At 56.3% G+C, this 16,973-nt stretch overlaps 2 protein-coding genes and 1 pseudogene across 7 annotated transcripts; 1 reads left to right on the top strand and 2 right to left on the bottom strand.

Moving 5' to 3' along the window:
- Positions 1–621: 621 nt before the first annotated feature.
- On the bottom strand, positions 622–2,938 carry LOC116423147 (annotated as a pseudogene).
- CAMK1 (calcium/calmodulin dependent protein kinase I) lies at positions 2,741–14,408 on the top strand. Of its 2 annotated transcripts, none has more exons than XM_003762425.4 (12): positions 2,741–2,948; positions 5,719–5,836; positions 7,849–7,980; positions 9,759–9,833; positions 10,209–10,347; positions 11,328–11,454; positions 11,632–11,707; positions 12,048–12,160; positions 12,922–13,000; positions 13,085–13,172; positions 13,525–13,642; positions 13,739–14,408. In XM_003762425.4, exons 2-12 carry the CDS (start codon positions 5,751–5,753, stop codon positions 13,816–13,818), a joined length of 1,113 nt encoding a protein of 370 aa, XP_003762473.1. In that variant the 5' UTR covers positions 2,741–2,948; positions 5,719–5,750; the 3' UTR covers positions 13,819–14,408. The 2 variants fall into 2 exon arrangements, with proteins under 2 accessions (XP_003762473.1, XP_031810598.1); XM_031954738.1 differs by lacking the exon at positions 2,741–2,948 and adding an exon at positions 3,721–3,840.
- On the bottom strand, positions 14,025–16,808 carry OGG1 (8-oxoguanine DNA glycosylase). Of its 5 annotated transcripts, none has more exons than XM_031954759.1 (7): positions 16,459–16,799; positions 16,133–16,362; positions 15,831–16,043; positions 15,250–15,431; positions 14,986–15,136; positions 14,861–14,910; positions 14,025–14,772 (listed from the first exon to the last, which is right to left on the bottom strand). In XM_031954759.1, exons 1-7 carry the CDS (start codon positions 16,563–16,565, stop codon positions 14,638–14,640), a joined length of 1,068 nt encoding a protein of 355 aa, XP_031810619.1. In that variant the 5' UTR covers positions 16,566–16,799; the 3' UTR covers positions 14,025–14,637. The 5 variants fall into 5 exon arrangements, with proteins under 5 accessions (XP_031810619.1, XP_031810624.1, XP_031810608.1 ...); XM_031954764.1 differs by having other exon boundaries at positions 15,864–16,043; positions 16,459–16,795; XM_031954748.1 differs by having other exon boundaries at positions 14,025–14,910; positions 16,459–16,808.
- Positions 16,809–16,973: the final 165 nt, after the last annotated feature.

Raw genomic sequence — 16,973 nt, 5'->3', positions numbered from 1 at the left:
TCCAAGATGCATTCTCCCGTTTCCTCCTCCCCAACCTCCACTCTCACACACAGTAGGATAGATACTTTGTACAAAGTAGGTGCTCAATAAATGTTTGATAAAGCTTTATATTCTCCTAGCATTTTTGCCCAGGGCAAAGAGGAGGAGGAATTAGGAAGGGCAGGTATACCAGATAAAGGATGAAGCTGCAAAGGAAGTAAACTTAAGTTTTCTAAAAGCCGAGTCTCTTGATCCTTCCAAGTAATCTCCTTCCTTCCCTCTCCCTGCAGTTTCCTCAGTTTTCTTCCTGAGACACTCATTTGGATAAATTTATTTCAGTCCTGTTCTGGCTTCTGACCTGTTTTTTCAATGGTCTTGGGAAGTACTCTGTTCATTGGCAGAGAGGAGCCAAATAAACTGGAAATTTGGAGCCCATCACCCACTCCTGCCTAATGTGTCCACAATTCAGGAACCCTTTAGCTTAGACATTTATCACATGGTAACCTGCTGTTATATATATATATATATCTTTTTATATACAAAGCATATGCAAGGGTAATTTTTCAAGATTGACCTTTGCAAAAACTCCTGTTTCAACTTTTCCCCTCCCTCCTTCCCTCCACCTCTTCCCCTAGATGGCATAACTTGCTATTCTTTCACCTGATTCTCACAAGTTCCAGGTCCTTCCTCCCAGATATCCTGTCCCTCCTGTAGCTCTTTATTGAACCACCTTTACTCACCCCTTGCTTCTTATCTCTAAGGGCCCAATCCTGAAGGCCACTTGCTGACTAGGGAACGGAAGAGAAAGGAAAAAGGATTTCACAACCGTCCTTCCTCATCCCAGAGTCCTTTACAAATAGATCAACCTCTCCCAGTTTGCCAAGATCTTCTTGGGCCACTCAACCTTTTACTATTCATAAAACATAGACACCAATAATTAATGATAGCTCGTGGCTGGAATAAACAGAGTGAACAGCCCCCCAAAATAGCTTATCAGATCTAGGGCCTTCACTGAACCCCAGCTTTTTTTTAAATTTAGTTAGCCATTTAGTCACCAACCAAATCAACTCAACTAGCATTTATAGTGTCAACACTGACAAACCGATCCCTGCCCTCAAGATGCTCACATTTTAACGAGGAAACAACGGAAAAACAACTTTGTAGACACAAAATATATGCAGAGTAAATTAGAGGTAATCTCTGGGGAAAGGCAATAGCATAGAGAAAAACAACAATAATGAAAGGCCTTTTGCGAAAAAGAGGATTTTAGCCGAGACTGAAGAAAGCCGGGAAGCAGAGAAGAGAAAGGAGCACATTCCAGCAACTGCAGAATCCAGGGGAAAGTTTGGGAGCCTGAGCATTAAGCTAGAAGTTCAGCAATGCACAGAACTGGATTGGCGAGTATGGGGAAGGGAGAGGAAGGTAGGTATAAAAGGACTAGGTTGGGAAGGACTTCCAAAGCCAGAGCACTTATGTAACAGAGAGCCCCGGAGTTTGCTGCTACAGTCAGTCCTGGGTTTTAGAAAGATCACTTTGGGGATTTGGTGGTTTGGAGGGTGGCCTGGAGTGCACAGAGGTGGAGGCCAGCCCCAAGGCTTCAGTGCAGGAGCTGGACCAGGGAGAAGGGAATATATAGAGCAGGTGTTGCAAAGACAGAAACCAGACGTGGCAACAGATTAGATAACTGGGTCAGCGAGAGTGGCTCCGAGGCTGCTAATCTGGGTGACGACAAGAACGAAGCAAGGATTTTGGAGAAAGGGGGACTTGAGTTTTGGCTAAGTTGAGTTCGTTACTTAGGGGACCTTCGGTTTGAGATGTGGGGAGGCGGAGGTGTTAGGGGTGGGAGTCAGGAGAGAAGGTTAGGGGGGTGTCAGAATGGAAGACGTCTCCGGAGTCAGAGAGACCCATCTTCCTGCATTCAAACCCGGCCTCAGGCACTAACTAGGGTGGGACTCTGGGCCAGCCTTTTAAGCCTCTACCTCAGTGTCCTTGTCTGTAAAACGAGTTGAAGAAGGAAATGGCAAACCACCCGGGATGTCTTGGCCAAGAAAGCTCAGATAGGGTCAGGAAGGGCTGGACCCGAGTGAAAACAACAGGACAAAACCAGAACCGCGCCTCTTCTCGCCCTAAAGCTGGGCGCTCAAGCACCGTGGTGTAAATCCCCATCTCACTCTCGGCTGCTCTGCCCCGGACTGCCGCGGGCGGTAGAAGATCGGGACGCGCCCCACCTTCGGAGGGACCTCACACTTGCTGTGGGAAAGCGGTCGGTCCGCTGATGAGACGGGGAACTCCCGGCCGGCCCAGACTGGCAAGCGACGCGTCCCCCGCCGGTGCGGCTCGGGCGCCGGCCTCGGGCAGCCCCTTTCTGGGCAAAGCCCGAGGCTTGGAGCCCCTGCCGTGCCCTGCCCACCCTGGGCCTGGCACCGCGCCCACCCCACGGCCGAAGCAAAGGGCAGGAAGACCCCCGGCGGCCCAGAGCGCGGGGCCGCCGCCACTCCCCACCTGTGCGACCTCGGCCGAGGCTCCCCTTCTCGGCGGGACACGCAGCCCCCCCCCCTCCATCTCTTGTCCGGCCTGTTTGAGGTCCGGGCTGTCGCGCGCATCCCCCCGGCGGCCGCTCGGCAGGGGCTGCTCCGCGCCCCGCCTCCGCCCGGCTCCCTCCCCTGGCCTCCCCGCCCCTCGCTCTCCTCCCTCTCCCCTCCCGCGGCCGCACAAACTCCTCCTCCGCCCGGTTGACATCAGAGCAGACCCGCCGAGCGTCCGGTCGCGAGGGGAGGCGGAGGACCAGCCCCCGCCGCGGCGGCTTGTGGACACCGGGGGCCGGAGCGAGGCGGGCAGGCGGGAGCGGCGCGGCTCGGAGATCGGGGCCAGAGCCAGCGGCGGCTTCGGGAGGCGGTGGGGGCGGGCGCCCGAGCGACCCAAGCAGCCACCCCGCCACCTCCCCCCCTCCCACTGCGGGTCAGCCTCAGGTACGCGCCGGGGGCCCGCCCGCCGCGGCTCCTCCCGAGGGGGCTCGGCCCCCACCTCCCCTCCGGCGCCCCGGGCTCAGCCCCATCCGCAGGGGCGGAGGGAAGGGGAAATCCCGGACCGAGGCAGCCGGGGGTCTCCTCGCGGGGATAGCGCCCCCCCACCCCTTCCTCCGGGGTCCCCGAGCATGTCCACCTGGGCTTTCCAGGGCTCCCTGGGGGGCTTTGCCCCCTGCCGGCTGCTGGCCCCGGTCGCCAGCCTCCCCTTGCAAACAAAGGTCCCGCACTTGGCCTCAGCAGAGACTGGGGGAGGGGAGGGGGAGAAGGAGGTAGGGTGTGTCTCTGGGCCCGGGGGGGGGGGAGCGCGGATCCCCCTTTCCCAGGAGCTCCCCAGGGGACCCCGAATGAAGGCGTGGGTGGGATGGGTCCTAGAGAAAGACAAAGAGATCGAAATGGGGAAGGGGTGAGGTAGGGATGAGTGAGCCAGCCCCGGATTCCACCCCACGGGCCAATCTGCTCCCGGGGCTGGGGGGCGGGGGGCGCAGAGAGGTCGGCCCCCCGGGAGTGCGGGTCTCTGGGCCCGGGGCAGCTGCTCCCCTTCCCTGGGCAAGAGTCAGCATTTCGCACGAACCTAGGTTGCTCTGTATTGTATTGTGTGCGAGACCTAAGGTAAATGGTTATTGAAGGGGCGTGTGTGTGTGTGTGTGCATTATGGGAGGATCATAGGATGCTCAGCCCTCCCCCCTCCACTGAGAGGAGTGTTAGGGTGTGTCCAACCCAAGGCACACGGGAGAACCGGAGCTCAGGGGGGTCCATCTCCTGTTCCCGGGGTCTGTGTGCTTGGGTGTCCTAGGTTGGGGGACGGATCTGAGTATGCAGGCGTTGGCGGGTTAAGGTACGCGCCCCCGTTTGTTTTCTGTCCCTGTTCTTGGGGTTTTCGCAGAGCCATCTTTCATCTTTAAAGTTTCACCTTCCCCGTTTTTGGCTCTGGAGCCCGAGCTGGGGAGGGAGACTGCATGGGGCAAGGGAAAGGGACTTTATTGCCAGAACACACGCTAGTGCCGGACTCTTTCCAGGTTAGAGGTGTCCTGGGCTTTGGGGAGTCTGTTGAAAAGTTGGCCCAACAGAGGACGGACAGTGAGGGAGGTGTGGGTCATGTCCTGCCTTCAGGCCTTCGATCCCTTGCTTTGTTCCTGCTTGAACATCTGGGCTTCCCTGGGGACTGGATCTTCCCAAACGCGGGTTCTGGCCTGGGCTGCACTAAATAGAGAGCCTGCCTGATGCCTGAGGAAATCAGACTGTGGCCAGAGGGGCTGAGGGTGGGACCAGAGTCAGGGAAGCTCCATTTTTTACACTTCTTTATTACCCTACTCTTCCTGGCCCCTTTTCCTTTGGGAAAATCCATCTGGATCTCTGAATGTCCAGGGATATGTCCCCTATCCAATCATTGTTAATTCTGGGAGCTTCGTAAAATTCTGGTCTTCCATATCAGCCAGTTCAGGATCAGCCAGTTCAATTTCCTTTTCTTAATGAAGAAACTGAGATTTAGTGAGGGAAAGTCACAAAACCCCTTAACACATAGCTCATTAATGGAGGACCCGGGCTAGGAGACAGTCTCCTGATTACCTAGATTCAGAGAATGGAAAAGAGAGAAAGGGCCCTGGACATCATTTAGCCCAACACCTTCCTGAGAAAGTTGAGACAAGGAGCTCTTTTCGCTGCTTCCCTATAGCTCAGGAGTTCATGGGGTATCACTTTTCCACCTTAGATTTTCTCCTTAAGTCAGTCCCCTTTTAGCTCAGGGAGCAGAACTGAGACTAATTATCAAGCTTCCTGGGAAAACATTGAATTAAACTCTTGTGTAATGCAGGGTCTGTTTCCCCAATTAGAGAATTGGAATCACTGCTCACTTCCCATCCTTCCTGGAGCTTTCTTAGAAAGATTCTTAGATTTGGGATGTGCATTGGGTAGGGGGTTTAGGATGAATTTGAGATGTTTTAGGTGGAAGCCGGTGGAAACCGAGTCCCCTTGTTGGGGAAATCAGAGTAAGGCATTAGCTTAAGCACAGAAGCCTGGCCGTGCTTGGTACAAGACTCTCAAATTTTAGGTGCCAGTTTGAGCTGGAAGCTTCGGATGAGGGAGGGGGCGGAAGCAGAGTTCAAGGAGGCCAGAGATTAAGGATAGGGGCTTGGGACAAGGCCTAGAGGTCTAGGAATCTGCTTTGGGTGGGGCAGGAATAGGAGATGATGGTCCAAAGAGGTGGGAGGATGAGGGAGTACCAGCTGTTCCAGATGTGGCTGCTGTTGTCATGGCAATGGTGCAAATGGAGCTATTTTAAAATGTGGCTGAGATATTACTGGAGGCAGAGGGAGAGCAGGGAACCTGTTTTCTGAGGGAGGAGGAGGAAGAGGAGGAGGAGGAGGAGAAGGAGGAGGAGGAGGAGGGGATACCCTAAACAGACCCCCAGGAGATCAGCAACTTGATCAAGGACCTTCCCACCTTACAGGAATTTCACCAGTCATCTCTCAGGTCACTTCAGAATGTTCCCACCATTATGTTATGAATTTGTGTGCGTGTGTGTGTGTGTGTGTGTGTGTGTAAGACAACAGGAGCTCTGGTTTGGGCCATGTTTAATTTTTAGAGTCCTTGTTATTCAAGAGATGAAGAGGTGAAAGAGATGGGAAGGAGGATGGTCTAGAACTAGGAAAGAGAAAGCAGGAACAGGGGCTCTGGGTGGTCATGCTCCCCCTGAGCCCAAGCTGTGCATCCCCAGGAGCCCTGGCTGCAGCCAGCAGTCAGTGGGCAATGCCTCGGGAAGTGGATGGACCCAGCTGGAAGAAGCACGCAGATGACATTCGGGACATTTATGAATTCCGGGATGTCCTGGGCACGTAAGTGATGCCTTGTGTTCGCTCTCTGCCTTCTCTCACAGATGAACCAGGGGTGGGCTAGGGAAGCCGGGGCAAGGTCACAGACCAGGGCTGCTGAGAGCAGGCTGGCAGACCGAGGGGGACGGGGCTGCAGGATGCAGGAGAAGCCTGGGGATCGTGTCCTGCCTTCACTCCCCCAAACTGGGCTTGGGGCATGGACATTAGGCCGTCAGGAAGTGGACGGAGTTTTTCTCTGGACCAGCCCCTCAGCTGTTTCCTGCTAGCTCCCGCCCAGGAACTGCCCATGGACACATCTGCAGGCCAGCGGGAGACCTCGGTCCTTGTCCGGTCTGTGGGGGTGGGGATTGAGAGGAATGACAGGAACACAGAGTCCAGATGAAGGTTCTTTATGAAGAATCAGGGGCAACCAAAGAAAATGTCTGGACTTCCAGGCCAGGGGTTCCCCTCTATTCCCATCCCTACTCAAGGGACCAGCCTCAACCCTCCCCCCCCCCCCACTTCAAATTCAGGCTCTCCTCCCTATTCTGGGCCCTGTACGTGCTAAAGTCTGAGAAGAGTTTCAAAAATAGACTTGGTTGGGAGGGAGAAATGAGTGGAAAAAAGAAGCCTTCAGAGGTTCTTCTTGCAAGAGGTCTTGGTATTCGAGTCTGAAACTGGAAGGAAAGAGGAAGTGGCGGAGGATTGGGAAGATTGAGGGTGGGGGGTCACTGCCTTCTCGCTTCCCCTATGGGGAGAGTAGGAAGATCTGGTGGCCATCAAATGCCTCGCCAAGAAAGCCTCAGAGGGCGAGGAGAGCAGCTTTGAGAAAGCACAAGTGGATGGGAGCTGGGCTACCTCCGGTGACTTTCTCCATTCTTGGGTTGTCCATAGCTCCACATTTATTCTCTCCTGGACACACTTGGCTCAAATCCAAACGCTGCCTTTGAATCTGGCTTGTACCAGGGAAACAGATGGGCAGTGGGGAATGGGACTGGTCCTATCTGGCTAGGTTAGCAAAAGACCTTTGGCTGGAGGCAGATGAATGGATCAGTCTATGTGTGAAGTATAAGGAAGTTAAATCTGGGCTGTTCAGATAAAAGAGACCTTAGTTCTTCCCATCCCCACTTAGCTCTGCTCAGGTCCCCAAGTCTCAGATGGTCTCTAGGCTCCCCTTCCTCAATCCAGCTTCTTTTTCAAAAATGATTCTCGCGTGCATGGTCTGCTTTCTACTATTTCCAAGTAATTTCAGAGCTTCCAAAGGCTCCTTGCCCCAAGAATCCCCCCATCTTTTTTGCTTTTTGGTTGTTACTCTGTGCAAGCCATGCAAGGATGAGTGTTTTGGGGGGCAAGCTTCTTGCAGGAATGAGGAAGCTGTAGCATCTTCCCCTTTCTATTTCATCTACAGAGCCCTCCGGTCTAAGCTCAGATGTGATTTGAGGGCTGCCAAGATCCTCCTCATAACCCCTGAATTCCTCATCCTCTATTTTCATTGCATTCACAGACATTAATTTTTGGTCCTCTTGTCCCCTCACAGGAGTCACATTAAAGATGCTCTTTTTCTCCTTTAATTCTCCTTCAGCCCTGTTAGGTAGAGCCCATCTACATCATTCCCCCAGTCGTAGGTAACCAAAATGAGGTCCTGAGAGGCTGGGCAAGCTGGCCAGGCTCCCACAGGGAACTTACTGAGTAGAGTTAGAACCCAAGCTTCCCAATCCCAGGTCCAGGGACTTGCCACTCAGAAGGACATCCAGGAACTGTCCAGCCTGACCAGGAGGTTAAATGTATGACTTTGGGGCAGGGCTGCACCTCCTTCTGAATACACTTGCTGAAGCTTTCCTTCTCCCTGCGCCAGAGAAGCTAATGGGAGTGGGCAGTGGTGGGGGGCCTCATATCCCTGAAGTTGCATGATTGGTTGGTAAGGAGGAAGTGGTTGTAAGCTTCCCATTCCCCCATGAGCTTGGGGCTTTTTGGAAGCATTTCTCACTTCCTCTCCCCCTCCCCTACTTCACTATTCCCCCTCTTTACCCTGGCAGGGGAGCATTCTCCGAGGTGATACTGGCTGAAGAAAAGACCACTCAGAAACTTGTGGCCATCAAATGCATCGCCAAGAAAGCCTTGGAGGGCAAGGAGAGCAGCATCGAGAATGAGATCGCCGTGCTGCACAAGTGGGTGGGAGCTGGGCTAGCTCCGGTGGGGGATCACCCCACTCTGACCCCCTCCATTCTTGGGTTGGCTTTGCCCGAGTCCATAGCTCCGTGTTTATTCTCTCCTGGACAAACTTGACCCAAACCCAACACTGCCTTTTTATTCATTACCATTGCTCCAATCTGAGGGATGTCGGGAATACTGGGACCTGAACCAAGGACCCATTGATTGATCCAGCAATTGATGGCTTTGTTGAATAACAGATAATAATAATAATAATAACCTTTAAATAGGGCTTCAAAATTCACAAAACACTTTCCCAAATTATGACATTTAAATTTCTATGTGAAGTAGCTGCTATTATCCTCATTTTACAGATAAGGAAACTGAGGCTTAGTGATCTGGGGCTTGGCTCAGAATTACGAAACTAGGGCATGTGGGAAGGAGGATTTTATTTGGGTTGATTGATCATCCTGACTCCAGGCCCACACTCTCTGCCACACAATGCCGCTGCCTGAGAGCCCCCGCATTGCTGCCTTCCTCTGGTCTCAGATTCCTGCTGTAGCTTTCTCAGCAGTAGCTTTTTGCTGTGAAAGGACGGCTGCTACGTCCTCCAGGTTTGCCATCAGACGTCAGACCCCGCACCTGGGCCTCTGCCCCGAGCCCATCAGCTTCATGGCCTCCTCCTCTGGTACAAGGGAGACCCGCACTGGGATTCTTTCCTCCCTTACTACCTACCCAGAGGTTCCAACACAGCCAGATACAGACTAGCAGCCCGGTGTTCCTGTCCACTGCTGGTCCAATCCCCCATTCTGGCCAGGGAAGGGGGACGGCTCCAACCCCAAATGCTTGCCTGGTGCTCTTATTGCTGGCCTATTAAATGAAGGGAGAGGCGGTCGGTCCTGAAGAAACTGGGTGTTGTGATATAATCACGAGAGCCACATCAGGAAAGCCTCCGTTCATACCCCGTCCTGGACATGGGGTAGTTATGTTTTCCTGAGCAAAACGTCATGGCCCTGAGCAGCTCTTCCAACTTTTGAATTGCAGGACAGTTGTCACCTGCATTAGCAGAGGCAGCTGGGGCCACAGCGGATAGAGGGGCCGGGGGCCCGAAATCAGGTCAAATCCTCCTTCAGACACTTCCTGGTTTGTGACTCTGGGCATGTCATTTGTCTCTTGCCTCAGTTTCCTCAGATGTAAAGTCAGGCTCCTCGTAGTACCCCCTTTCAGGGCGCCGTGAGGATCAAATGAAATCATGTTTGTGCCCGGCACGTGGTGGGTGCTTAATATAGGCTTGTTTCCTTCTTTCCTAGAAGGGGATGTCTCATGTTAGAAAATTTCAGTGAAATCACAGGCCTCACAGAGAAAAAAGTTTAAGTGCCCCAAGTGCTCTTCACTATCAAGTGTTACTCCCCCCGGCGCTCTCCCTGCCTCTCCTGTGGTCCTGGGTCATTCAGGGCTGTTGGGAACAAACCTTCGGATCCCACCAGTTGGCGAGGTTTGGGGGGCAAGCCCAGTGACGTGCTGTTTGTGGGTATGGTTTTTGGGACGCCTGTTGTCTGGCCAGCCTGCGGTGTGTTTATTTTTTGGCCACTTCCACGTCGAGCAGGCTTGTGAGTGGACAGAAGGAACCCTCACATCACCAGAATTGGAGGGTCTTTCATGTAATTGCAGGGGGTAACGTTGCCTTGCTCTCGTCTCCTGCCAGCTCCTCCTTAATGAAGTTTGGGCAGCGGGTGGCGAGAGGCCTCTGGGCCGGCCCTTGGCTCTGAACCTCCCCCTCCATTTCTTCTCCTAGGATCAAGCACCCCAACATCGTGGCCTTGGACGACATCTATGAGTGTGGTGGTCACCTCTACCTCATCATGCAACTGTGAGGACCCGGCCCTCCCAGCCACCCCCCTCTGCTCTTGTCTCAGACGTCCCCCCTTGCTTCTCAGTCCAGTCCGGCCCCAGTCCCTTTCTCATGGCCTTTCTGCTGGCCAGGCCATCTGCCTCTTCCTTCTCAGCTCACTCCTGCCCCAGGTTCCTCCACCCCATCTTTTCTTGACCCCATTCCAGCTCCGTCTTTGATCTGGCCCCATTCCTGCCTCAGATCAGACTTTAGACATCTGCTTTTCTGGCTTCCTTCCTTCCTTCCCCTCCAACCTTCTGAGGGGTCCTCCTCCCATTAGCAATCTAAGAGCTTCCCAGGAGCCTTGAAGGCTCCTGGGGAAAGCACTGCCCCCAGCCCACTCTTTCCACTCAGGGTGTCTGGGGGCGAGCTCTTTGATCGAATAGTGGAGAAGGGCTTCTACACAGAACGCGACGCCAGCCGATTAATTTGCCAGGTGCTGGACGCTGTCAAGTATCTCCATGACATGGGCATCGTACACAGAGATCTCAAGGTAAGAGAGGGGGTTTGGGGGGAAGGGGATGCAGTGAGCAACACAATAGGTTGGGAAGGCTTGGAGAAGTGAGGAAACCTGAATGACGTATTGTTACAATGACCAATCATGGCTTTGGAGAAGCTTTGGGGAAATGTACCCCCTCACCTCTTTCAATAGAGAGGCTATTGGGGCAGGGTATACCTTTCCTTTGATGTCAGATATGATTGCTCTGTTAGTTGGCTTTGCTTCTTCTTGTTTGTTTAGAGGAAAGGCTTATTTGTTAGTCATGTGGGTGGAGGGTAGTGGGGATATATCTGGAAATAACTTTGATGTAAAAACAACTCAACAATAAAACAATCATTTTACAAAGAAAGAAACAACTGATTACTTGATTAAAATAAATTAAAAATCTAATTTATTTAAAAAGATCAGAAAGGAACTTGAAAAAAGAGGGTGGTGGATGGGGAAATGGAGCTGGAGCAGAGAAAAGAGGATCAGAACTGAGAAGGGGGGGAGGGATAAGGTAACAAGAAGGGTCCCATCTCTGCCATTGATTGACTCATCATGTGACCTTTGAGCATTTGGGGACCTGTTTCCTTATTTGTAAAGTGGGGATAATGTGCTTCCCCTACCTCAAAGGCCTATTGTGAAGATGGCATGAGATCATTTTACCAGTGACTTATATAAAGATATAAATGGCACGCTTATCAAATTTGCAAATGACATCAGCTAGGAAGCAGAGTGACTGTGGAGGACAGATTCAGGATGTGAAAAGATCCCAACAGGCTACAGAGATGGCTGACTCTCCAGTGGGAAACTGCCCCAGATGACAGGAAGCCTCTCTCACCCGGTCTTGGAGTGGAGTATGAATACAAGGCTCTAAGTGGGGGTCCTGTGTCCTTTCCAAATCAGATTCTGAGAGATAATTAAGGCAAAAGAGGGGTGTCAGTGGTAAAGCCCTATACAAGTAGATGATGAGGATGACTGTTCTCCCAAAGCCAGAGAACCTGCTTTACTACAGCCTGGAGGAGGATTCCAAGATCATGATCTCCGACTTTGGGCTATCCAAGATGGAAGGCTCAGGCAGCGTGCTCTCCACAGCTTGCGGCACTCCGGGATACGTAGGTAGGAGGGATCTGAGTGCAGAGGGTCGGGATGGAGGGAGCCAGTGGCCTTAGGGGTGCGACTTAAGCTACTTTGGGGGAGCAATGAGTTCTGTCTCAAGGTTGAGGGCAGGGGGCAGCTCTTGTATGGGTGCTTCCTTCCTACCTAATACGACTGTCATCTCTCCCACTTTCGCAGCCCCTGAAGTCTTGGCGCAGAAACCTTATAGCAAGGCTGTGGATTGTTGGTCTATTGGCGTAATTGCCTATATCCTGTGAGTAGGGGGTCAGGAACAGGGTGGGGGGAGCACGGTGAGAGCTTCAATGCAGTGAGCCACAGGGAAAGCCGTTCCTCCCTCCCTTCCTCTTTCTCTGTCTCTCTCCCTCCCTTCCTCCCGTTCTGAGACTTGGAACAGTAAACTTGGGAGTTAAAATTGGCTCTGCCTTTAACTCACTGGACAAGTCGCTTGGTCTCCCTAGGGCTCAGTTTCACAATCTACAAAATGGGGATATTCGGCGCCTACCTGGCTTCAGACAAGGGACAAATAGGAGAGAGAGAGGGAAGTGTGACTAGAAGGTTGGTGGTTCACACCGCTCTTCCTTCCTCCCCATCAGACTCTGTGGTTACCCTCCTTTCTATGATGAGAACGACGCTAAACTCTTTGAGCAGATCCTGAAGGCCGAGTACGAGTTTGATTCTCCGTACTGGGACGACATCTCGGACTCGGGTACCAGGGCTGGGAGGGGGAAATCTCCTTCCCTGAGGACGCCCTTTCCCTCCTTCCCCCATCCTGTCATCGCAGTTGGAAGGGCCCATCAGAAACTTTCTAAACTGTACATGGAGAAACCCCCCACCTGACATTTAGCCATCCAAACTCGGAGGCCCCCCAAGGAGGTGGCGCTGACACTTCTTGAGGCTCCCATTTCAGGCGGGTTTAATTGTCAGACAGCTTTTCCTGACTTGAAGCCTAAATGTTCTTCTTGCAGTTAACATCTGGTTCTGCCCCTCCCCCTTGGTCCAAGCAGAGCAAATCTAATTAGCTTTCCTCTGATTATCAGCCCTTCAAATACCCTCCCAGTCCCTTTCCCCTCCGTTTTCTCCAGGATAAACACCCCCAGCTGCTTTACCCCAGCCCAGAATGTAAAATCCACAAAAACACTAAAAAACAAGTGCTCTTCGTTATTGGTTGGATGATTCCCACGTTTGCCTTCGGTTAGAATTCGAATGTCCCTGAAAGGGCACAACGGATTAAAGTGTTCTGGGGCATCTTAGGACCCTTTCAGAAGAGCAGATTTCCAGAGAAGTGGAGGAGTCTGCTGGGCAGCAGGAAGCTCCGAGGACAATATCCCCCTAGGCGTCCGCCCCCACTCCAGTCTTGTTCACTGACTGACTGATGGGTGGGCTGGGGCAGGGTCCATAGTGGGCGCCCCATCTGTGTCATTGAAATCAAATCGCATTCTCTGTCTCTGTCCTGTCTCGGGGTCTAAGCCAAGGACTTCATCCGGCATTTGATGGAGAAAGATCCTGAGAAGAGGTTCACCTGTGAGCAGGCCCTGCAGCACCCATGGTGAGGAAGGCCCTGCTGGGGGGGAGGGGAGCCAACTCCATCTCCCGACGGCCCCTTACCGGCCCCCGTGCCATCTTCCCTCAGGATCGCAGGGGACACTGCTCTGGACAAAAACATCCACCAGTCTGTCAGTGAGCAGATCAAGAAGAACTTTGCCAAGAGCAAGTGGAAGGTGAGGCTGCAGCTCTCCCCCCGGGTCCCCAACCGCTGCAGCCCATTGCAGCTCATCACCACCGGCCTCCTCCTGGTCTGTCCCAGGCCCTGGCCTCTGTCTCCCTGATGTACCGAAGGCCGAGCCTCATGGGCCAGTCAGGCCCGGGTCTCCCTCTCAGGGAGCCTCCCGGGAGCAGCAGGTGCCAGGGGCTCTGGGCTCTGAGCCTGCTGCTGGGAGCACAAACACATTCCTCCGCCTCTCTGCAAATGGGGGGGCCGGACTCCCCACAGACTTCCTTCATTCCTTCTCCTGTGGGCACCCGGGGCAGGCAGATGGACCCTAACCTTCTCCATGGTTCCCCTCCCTTTAGCAAGCCTTCAATGCCACAGCAGTGGTGCGGCACATGCGGAGGCTTCAGCTGGGCACCAGCCAGGACGGCCCCGGCCAAACCAGCCACGGGGAGCTGCTGGCACCCGAGACAGGCGGGGGTGAGGCAACGGTGTGGGGGAGGGAGGCGGACGGCCCCAGAGGCACCTTCCATTACTGAGCCCCCCCTCCAAGGTCCACGCTCTTCTCCTTGCCAGGTCCCCACGTTGGCTGCTGCAGGGACTGCTGTGCAGAGTCTTCCCCGGAACTGGCGGCCACTCGCCCACCCCAGCTCTAGAGCAGCCTTTGACACAGTTGCTGGGGGGTTGGGAATTTGGAGAAGGGAGGGCTCCATCCTCAGGGGAAGAGTGGTGGTGGGTTAGTTCCTGGGGAAGGGGCTAGAGTGGAACCTGCCAAAGAGAAGCCATTATGCTCCAGAGGATGCTGCAGGGCAGAAGGGGTTAGAGCTGCCAATTGTTTGGGAAGGGGTAAAATGCCCTCTGCTCTTCCCCTCTCTTCCCATCCGGTCCCATCCCGTCCCAGGAAAGTCTCCTCTTCTTCTTCTCCCTTCCCAGGGCTCTTCCCTGAGCCCACTTCAGCCCAGGCTTCTCTTGAAAGGAAGGACTGGCCTCTTCTGTTCCCTCTGGTCTGTTTTGGAACCTTCTCCTGAGCCTCTTTCTAGCATCTCGCTCTGATCACCCTGGCCTCTGGCAAGGGCAGGGAGCTGATTGGGGAAGTTGTGGAAGGAGTCAGGGCCCTGAGAAGAGACGTGTGGGGTGACTTCTCCTCTCTCAGTGCTCCCCATCACACCCCACGTTCTGGTCAAGAGATCCACTCGTTTTCCAAGCAAATATTTCTATTTTATTGTTCATTCTTTTATTAAAGGGAAGAGGTTAAAACCATTGGATCGTGTGGTCCCTCCAGCTTAGCTGGCATTTCCCAATCCTTACCTTTCCCCAATAGTGCTCAACTGACCATCTGCTATGGGATATAAATGGCCTCTGAGGTAGATGCTCAAAGCCAGATGGAACCCCCGAGCCCAACGCTGGGCAGAGGTGGGGAGAGGGAAGGGCGGGAATCTGTCCCTGGCGAGGACTGGAGAGGAGGCAGCTTTCCGTCACGCTGGTTTTCCAGCAGCCTCCTGCCCTGACGCCGGGCTCTCAGAGGTCCCTTTTTTGCGCTTCCGGGGCTTTGCCTTTTCCTGGAGAATCTGCGGTTTGGGGGTCTGTCTCAGGTCTGCACAGAAGAGCACCTGGGCAAAGACACGGGGCTAGACAGCCTTCCCCGGAAGGGAGCGGGAGCACACCAAGGCTGGGGCTGCCCGGAAACGAGACACTCACCGCTTGAGTCCAGCCGGCATAGGGCCCCCACAGGCTGCGGAAGAAGTCTCCTACAACACAAGGGCCGCGCTGCATCTGCCACTTTGCCGATGACTCCCCCCGCCCGGCCCCGGGACCCCGCTCACCCAGCTCCGTGCTGGCCTTCTGGCTCAGGCCCCTGCGGCCCTCGGAAGCGGGCTGCCAGCCGTAGTCCCTGCGGGCGATCTGCCAGACGTGGACGTCCACGGGCACGGCTTGGGGCTTGTCCAGCGCCATGAGACACACGCAGTCGGCCACCTTGGACAAAGCAGCGCGGGCCGCGGTCTGTCCGCGGCCTGTCCCCGGCCCTCCTCCTCCCGCCCGCGGTCCCTGTGCCCCCGGGTCTGCGCGGGCGCCTTCCCGGGCCTCACCTTGGTCCCGACCCCAGGCAGCGCGCAGAGGCTCTGCCGGGCCTCCTCGTAGGGCGCCGAGCGGAGCTGCTGCAGCCAGCCGGGGCCGCCCCGCTCTTCCAGGAGGGCGCGGGCGCTCTCCCTCACGAAGCGGGCGCGGTACCCAAAGCCCAGCTCGCGGAGCCGCGGCTCCACCTCAGCTTCTGCAGGGAGAGGGGGCCGCGCGTGAGCGCCGCGCGCGCGGGCCCCCGAACGGGAGTCACCCTGCCCCGCGGGGGCGCCCGGCGGCAGGACCCGGGGCCCGTGGGGGCTGGGCGGGGGCGTGGGGGAGGGACGGCCCCATGGGGGGGGCGTGGGGAGGGGGGGGAGGGACGGCCCCGTGGGGGCTGGGCGGGGGCGTGGGGGAGGGACGGACGGGGGGCTGGGCGGGGGCGTGGGGGAGGGACGGCCCCGTGGGGGCTGGGCGGGGGCGTGGGGGAGGGACGGCCCCGTGGGGGCTGGGCGGGGGCGTGGGGGAGGGACGGCCCCGTGGGGGCTGGGCGGGGGCGTGGGGGAGGGACGGCCCCGTGGGGGCTGGGCGTGGGCGTGGGGGAGGGACGGACCCCGCAGGCGGGGGCGTGGGGGGGCGGGCTCACGGGCTAGAGCCTGCACGCTGGGGAAACCGTGGTAGCAGACGCCGTCCAGCTGGCCCAGCCGCGGCCCCAGGAGCGCGCGCAGCCGCTGCACCATCCCGGTGATCCTGGAGAGGTGGTTGTTGGAGGAGCAGATGAAGGAGAAGAGGCACTCCACGGGCTCCTGTCGGAGCAGCCGGACCCCTGCGGGGGGGGAGGGGAGGGGAGGGGACATGCCGTCAGCCGGGCTCCGGCTCGCCCGCCCCCCAACAGCGCCCGGGCCTCCCGCTTACCCGGGAATCTCGGGGCCACGTCTCGGAAGTGGGGGTCCGCCGAGGCCCAGCGCCGGTACAGGTCGGCCAGGCGGACGTGCAGCTGAAAGAAGCGGCGCAGGGTGCGCGGGGCCCCGGGCCCGGCCGGCTCCCCGTACACGGTGTAGTGCAGCCGTCCGTCCGCCTGGGTCAGCGTCCACAGCCGGCCGTCCAGGACGCCCGTCCAGTGCCCCGGGCTCTGCTCTCTCCAGCTGGCCGAGGGAGAGACAGGCAGAGTCCGCCGCTGCGCCTGCGCGCCTCCCTCCCCGGCCTCCCTTCCCGGAGCTGCAGCGGAGGCCCGCGCTCACCTGAAGGACTGGCCCGAGGACAGGACCAGGTCCAAGTCCAGCTCGGAGCGCGGACAGGGGATGGAGGCCCAAAGGCCCGGGGCCGAGGTGAGCGTGCGGTGCTGCATGCCCCGCCCCAAGTCAGGTGGCGGGGACCGGGCACCAGCCCCTTGAGGACCTCCTCCGCGCAAGTCTCAACTCAGCGCCGCCTCTCCTCAGTGCTGCCTCCGCTCTGGCTGTCCGGGGAGAAGTCCCGCCCCTTCCGGCGCCTCCTCGCCCCAACCCCCGCCCGCGGCTCTCGGGACAGCGTCTGCTTTTTCCCGCCCAAGACCGGCGGACGTAGTTTCCCAGTACCGAGCAGGCCCCGCCTCTCTAGGCCACTCCAGCCCGGACTTCACACACTAGCGTTGCGATTCGCTGCGCAAAGTCGGAAGCCGCTTTAAAGGCGCACGAGGCGTTCAGCTCACGCGATACTTCTCCAGTCCCAGACACTCGCAACCGGAAGCAGAACACTTAAGCCCCCCGCCCGCTCGGGA

This window comes from Sarcophilus harrisii, chromosome 1 (assembly GCF_902635505.1).
Source record: "Sarcophilus harrisii chromosome 1, mSarHar1.11, whole genome shotgun sequence".
NCBI classification, from domain to species: domain Eukaryota; kingdom Metazoa; phylum Chordata; class Mammalia; order Dasyuromorphia; family Dasyuridae; genus Sarcophilus; species Sarcophilus harrisii.
Note: the sequence above shows the minus strand (reverse complement) of the source record. Positions and strands in the feature narration are given on the sequence as shown.

Excerpts from the sequence above, each read along its gene's own strand:
- CAMK1 (XM_003762425.4), top strand. The coding sequence starts at position 5,751 with ATGCCTCGGGAAGTGGATGGACCCAGCTGGAAGAAGCACGCAGATGAC. Across the intron at positions 9,834-10,208 it reads CTCTACCTCATCATGCAACT|GGTGTCTGGGGGCGAGCTCT; the intron begins GTGAGGACCCGG and ends CTTTCCACTCAG. Across the intron at positions 13,643-13,738 it reads GGCACCCGAGACAGGCGGGG|GTCCCCACGTTGGCTGCTGC; the intron begins GTGAGGCAACGG and ends TCTCCTTGCCAG.
- OGG1 (XM_031954748.1), bottom strand. The coding sequence starts at position 16,565 with ATGCAGCACCGCACGCTCACCTCGGCCCCGGGCCTTTGGGCCTCCATC. Across the intron at positions 16,363-16,458 it reads TCCTCGGGCCAGTCCTTCAG|CTGGAGAGAGCAGAGCCCGG; the intron begins GTGAGCGCGGGC and ends TCCCTCGGCCAG. Across the intron at positions 15,432-15,830 it reads CCCACGCCCCCGCCTGCGGG|AAGCTGAGGTGGAGCCGCGG; the intron begins GTCCGTCCCTCC and ends CTCTCCCTGCAG.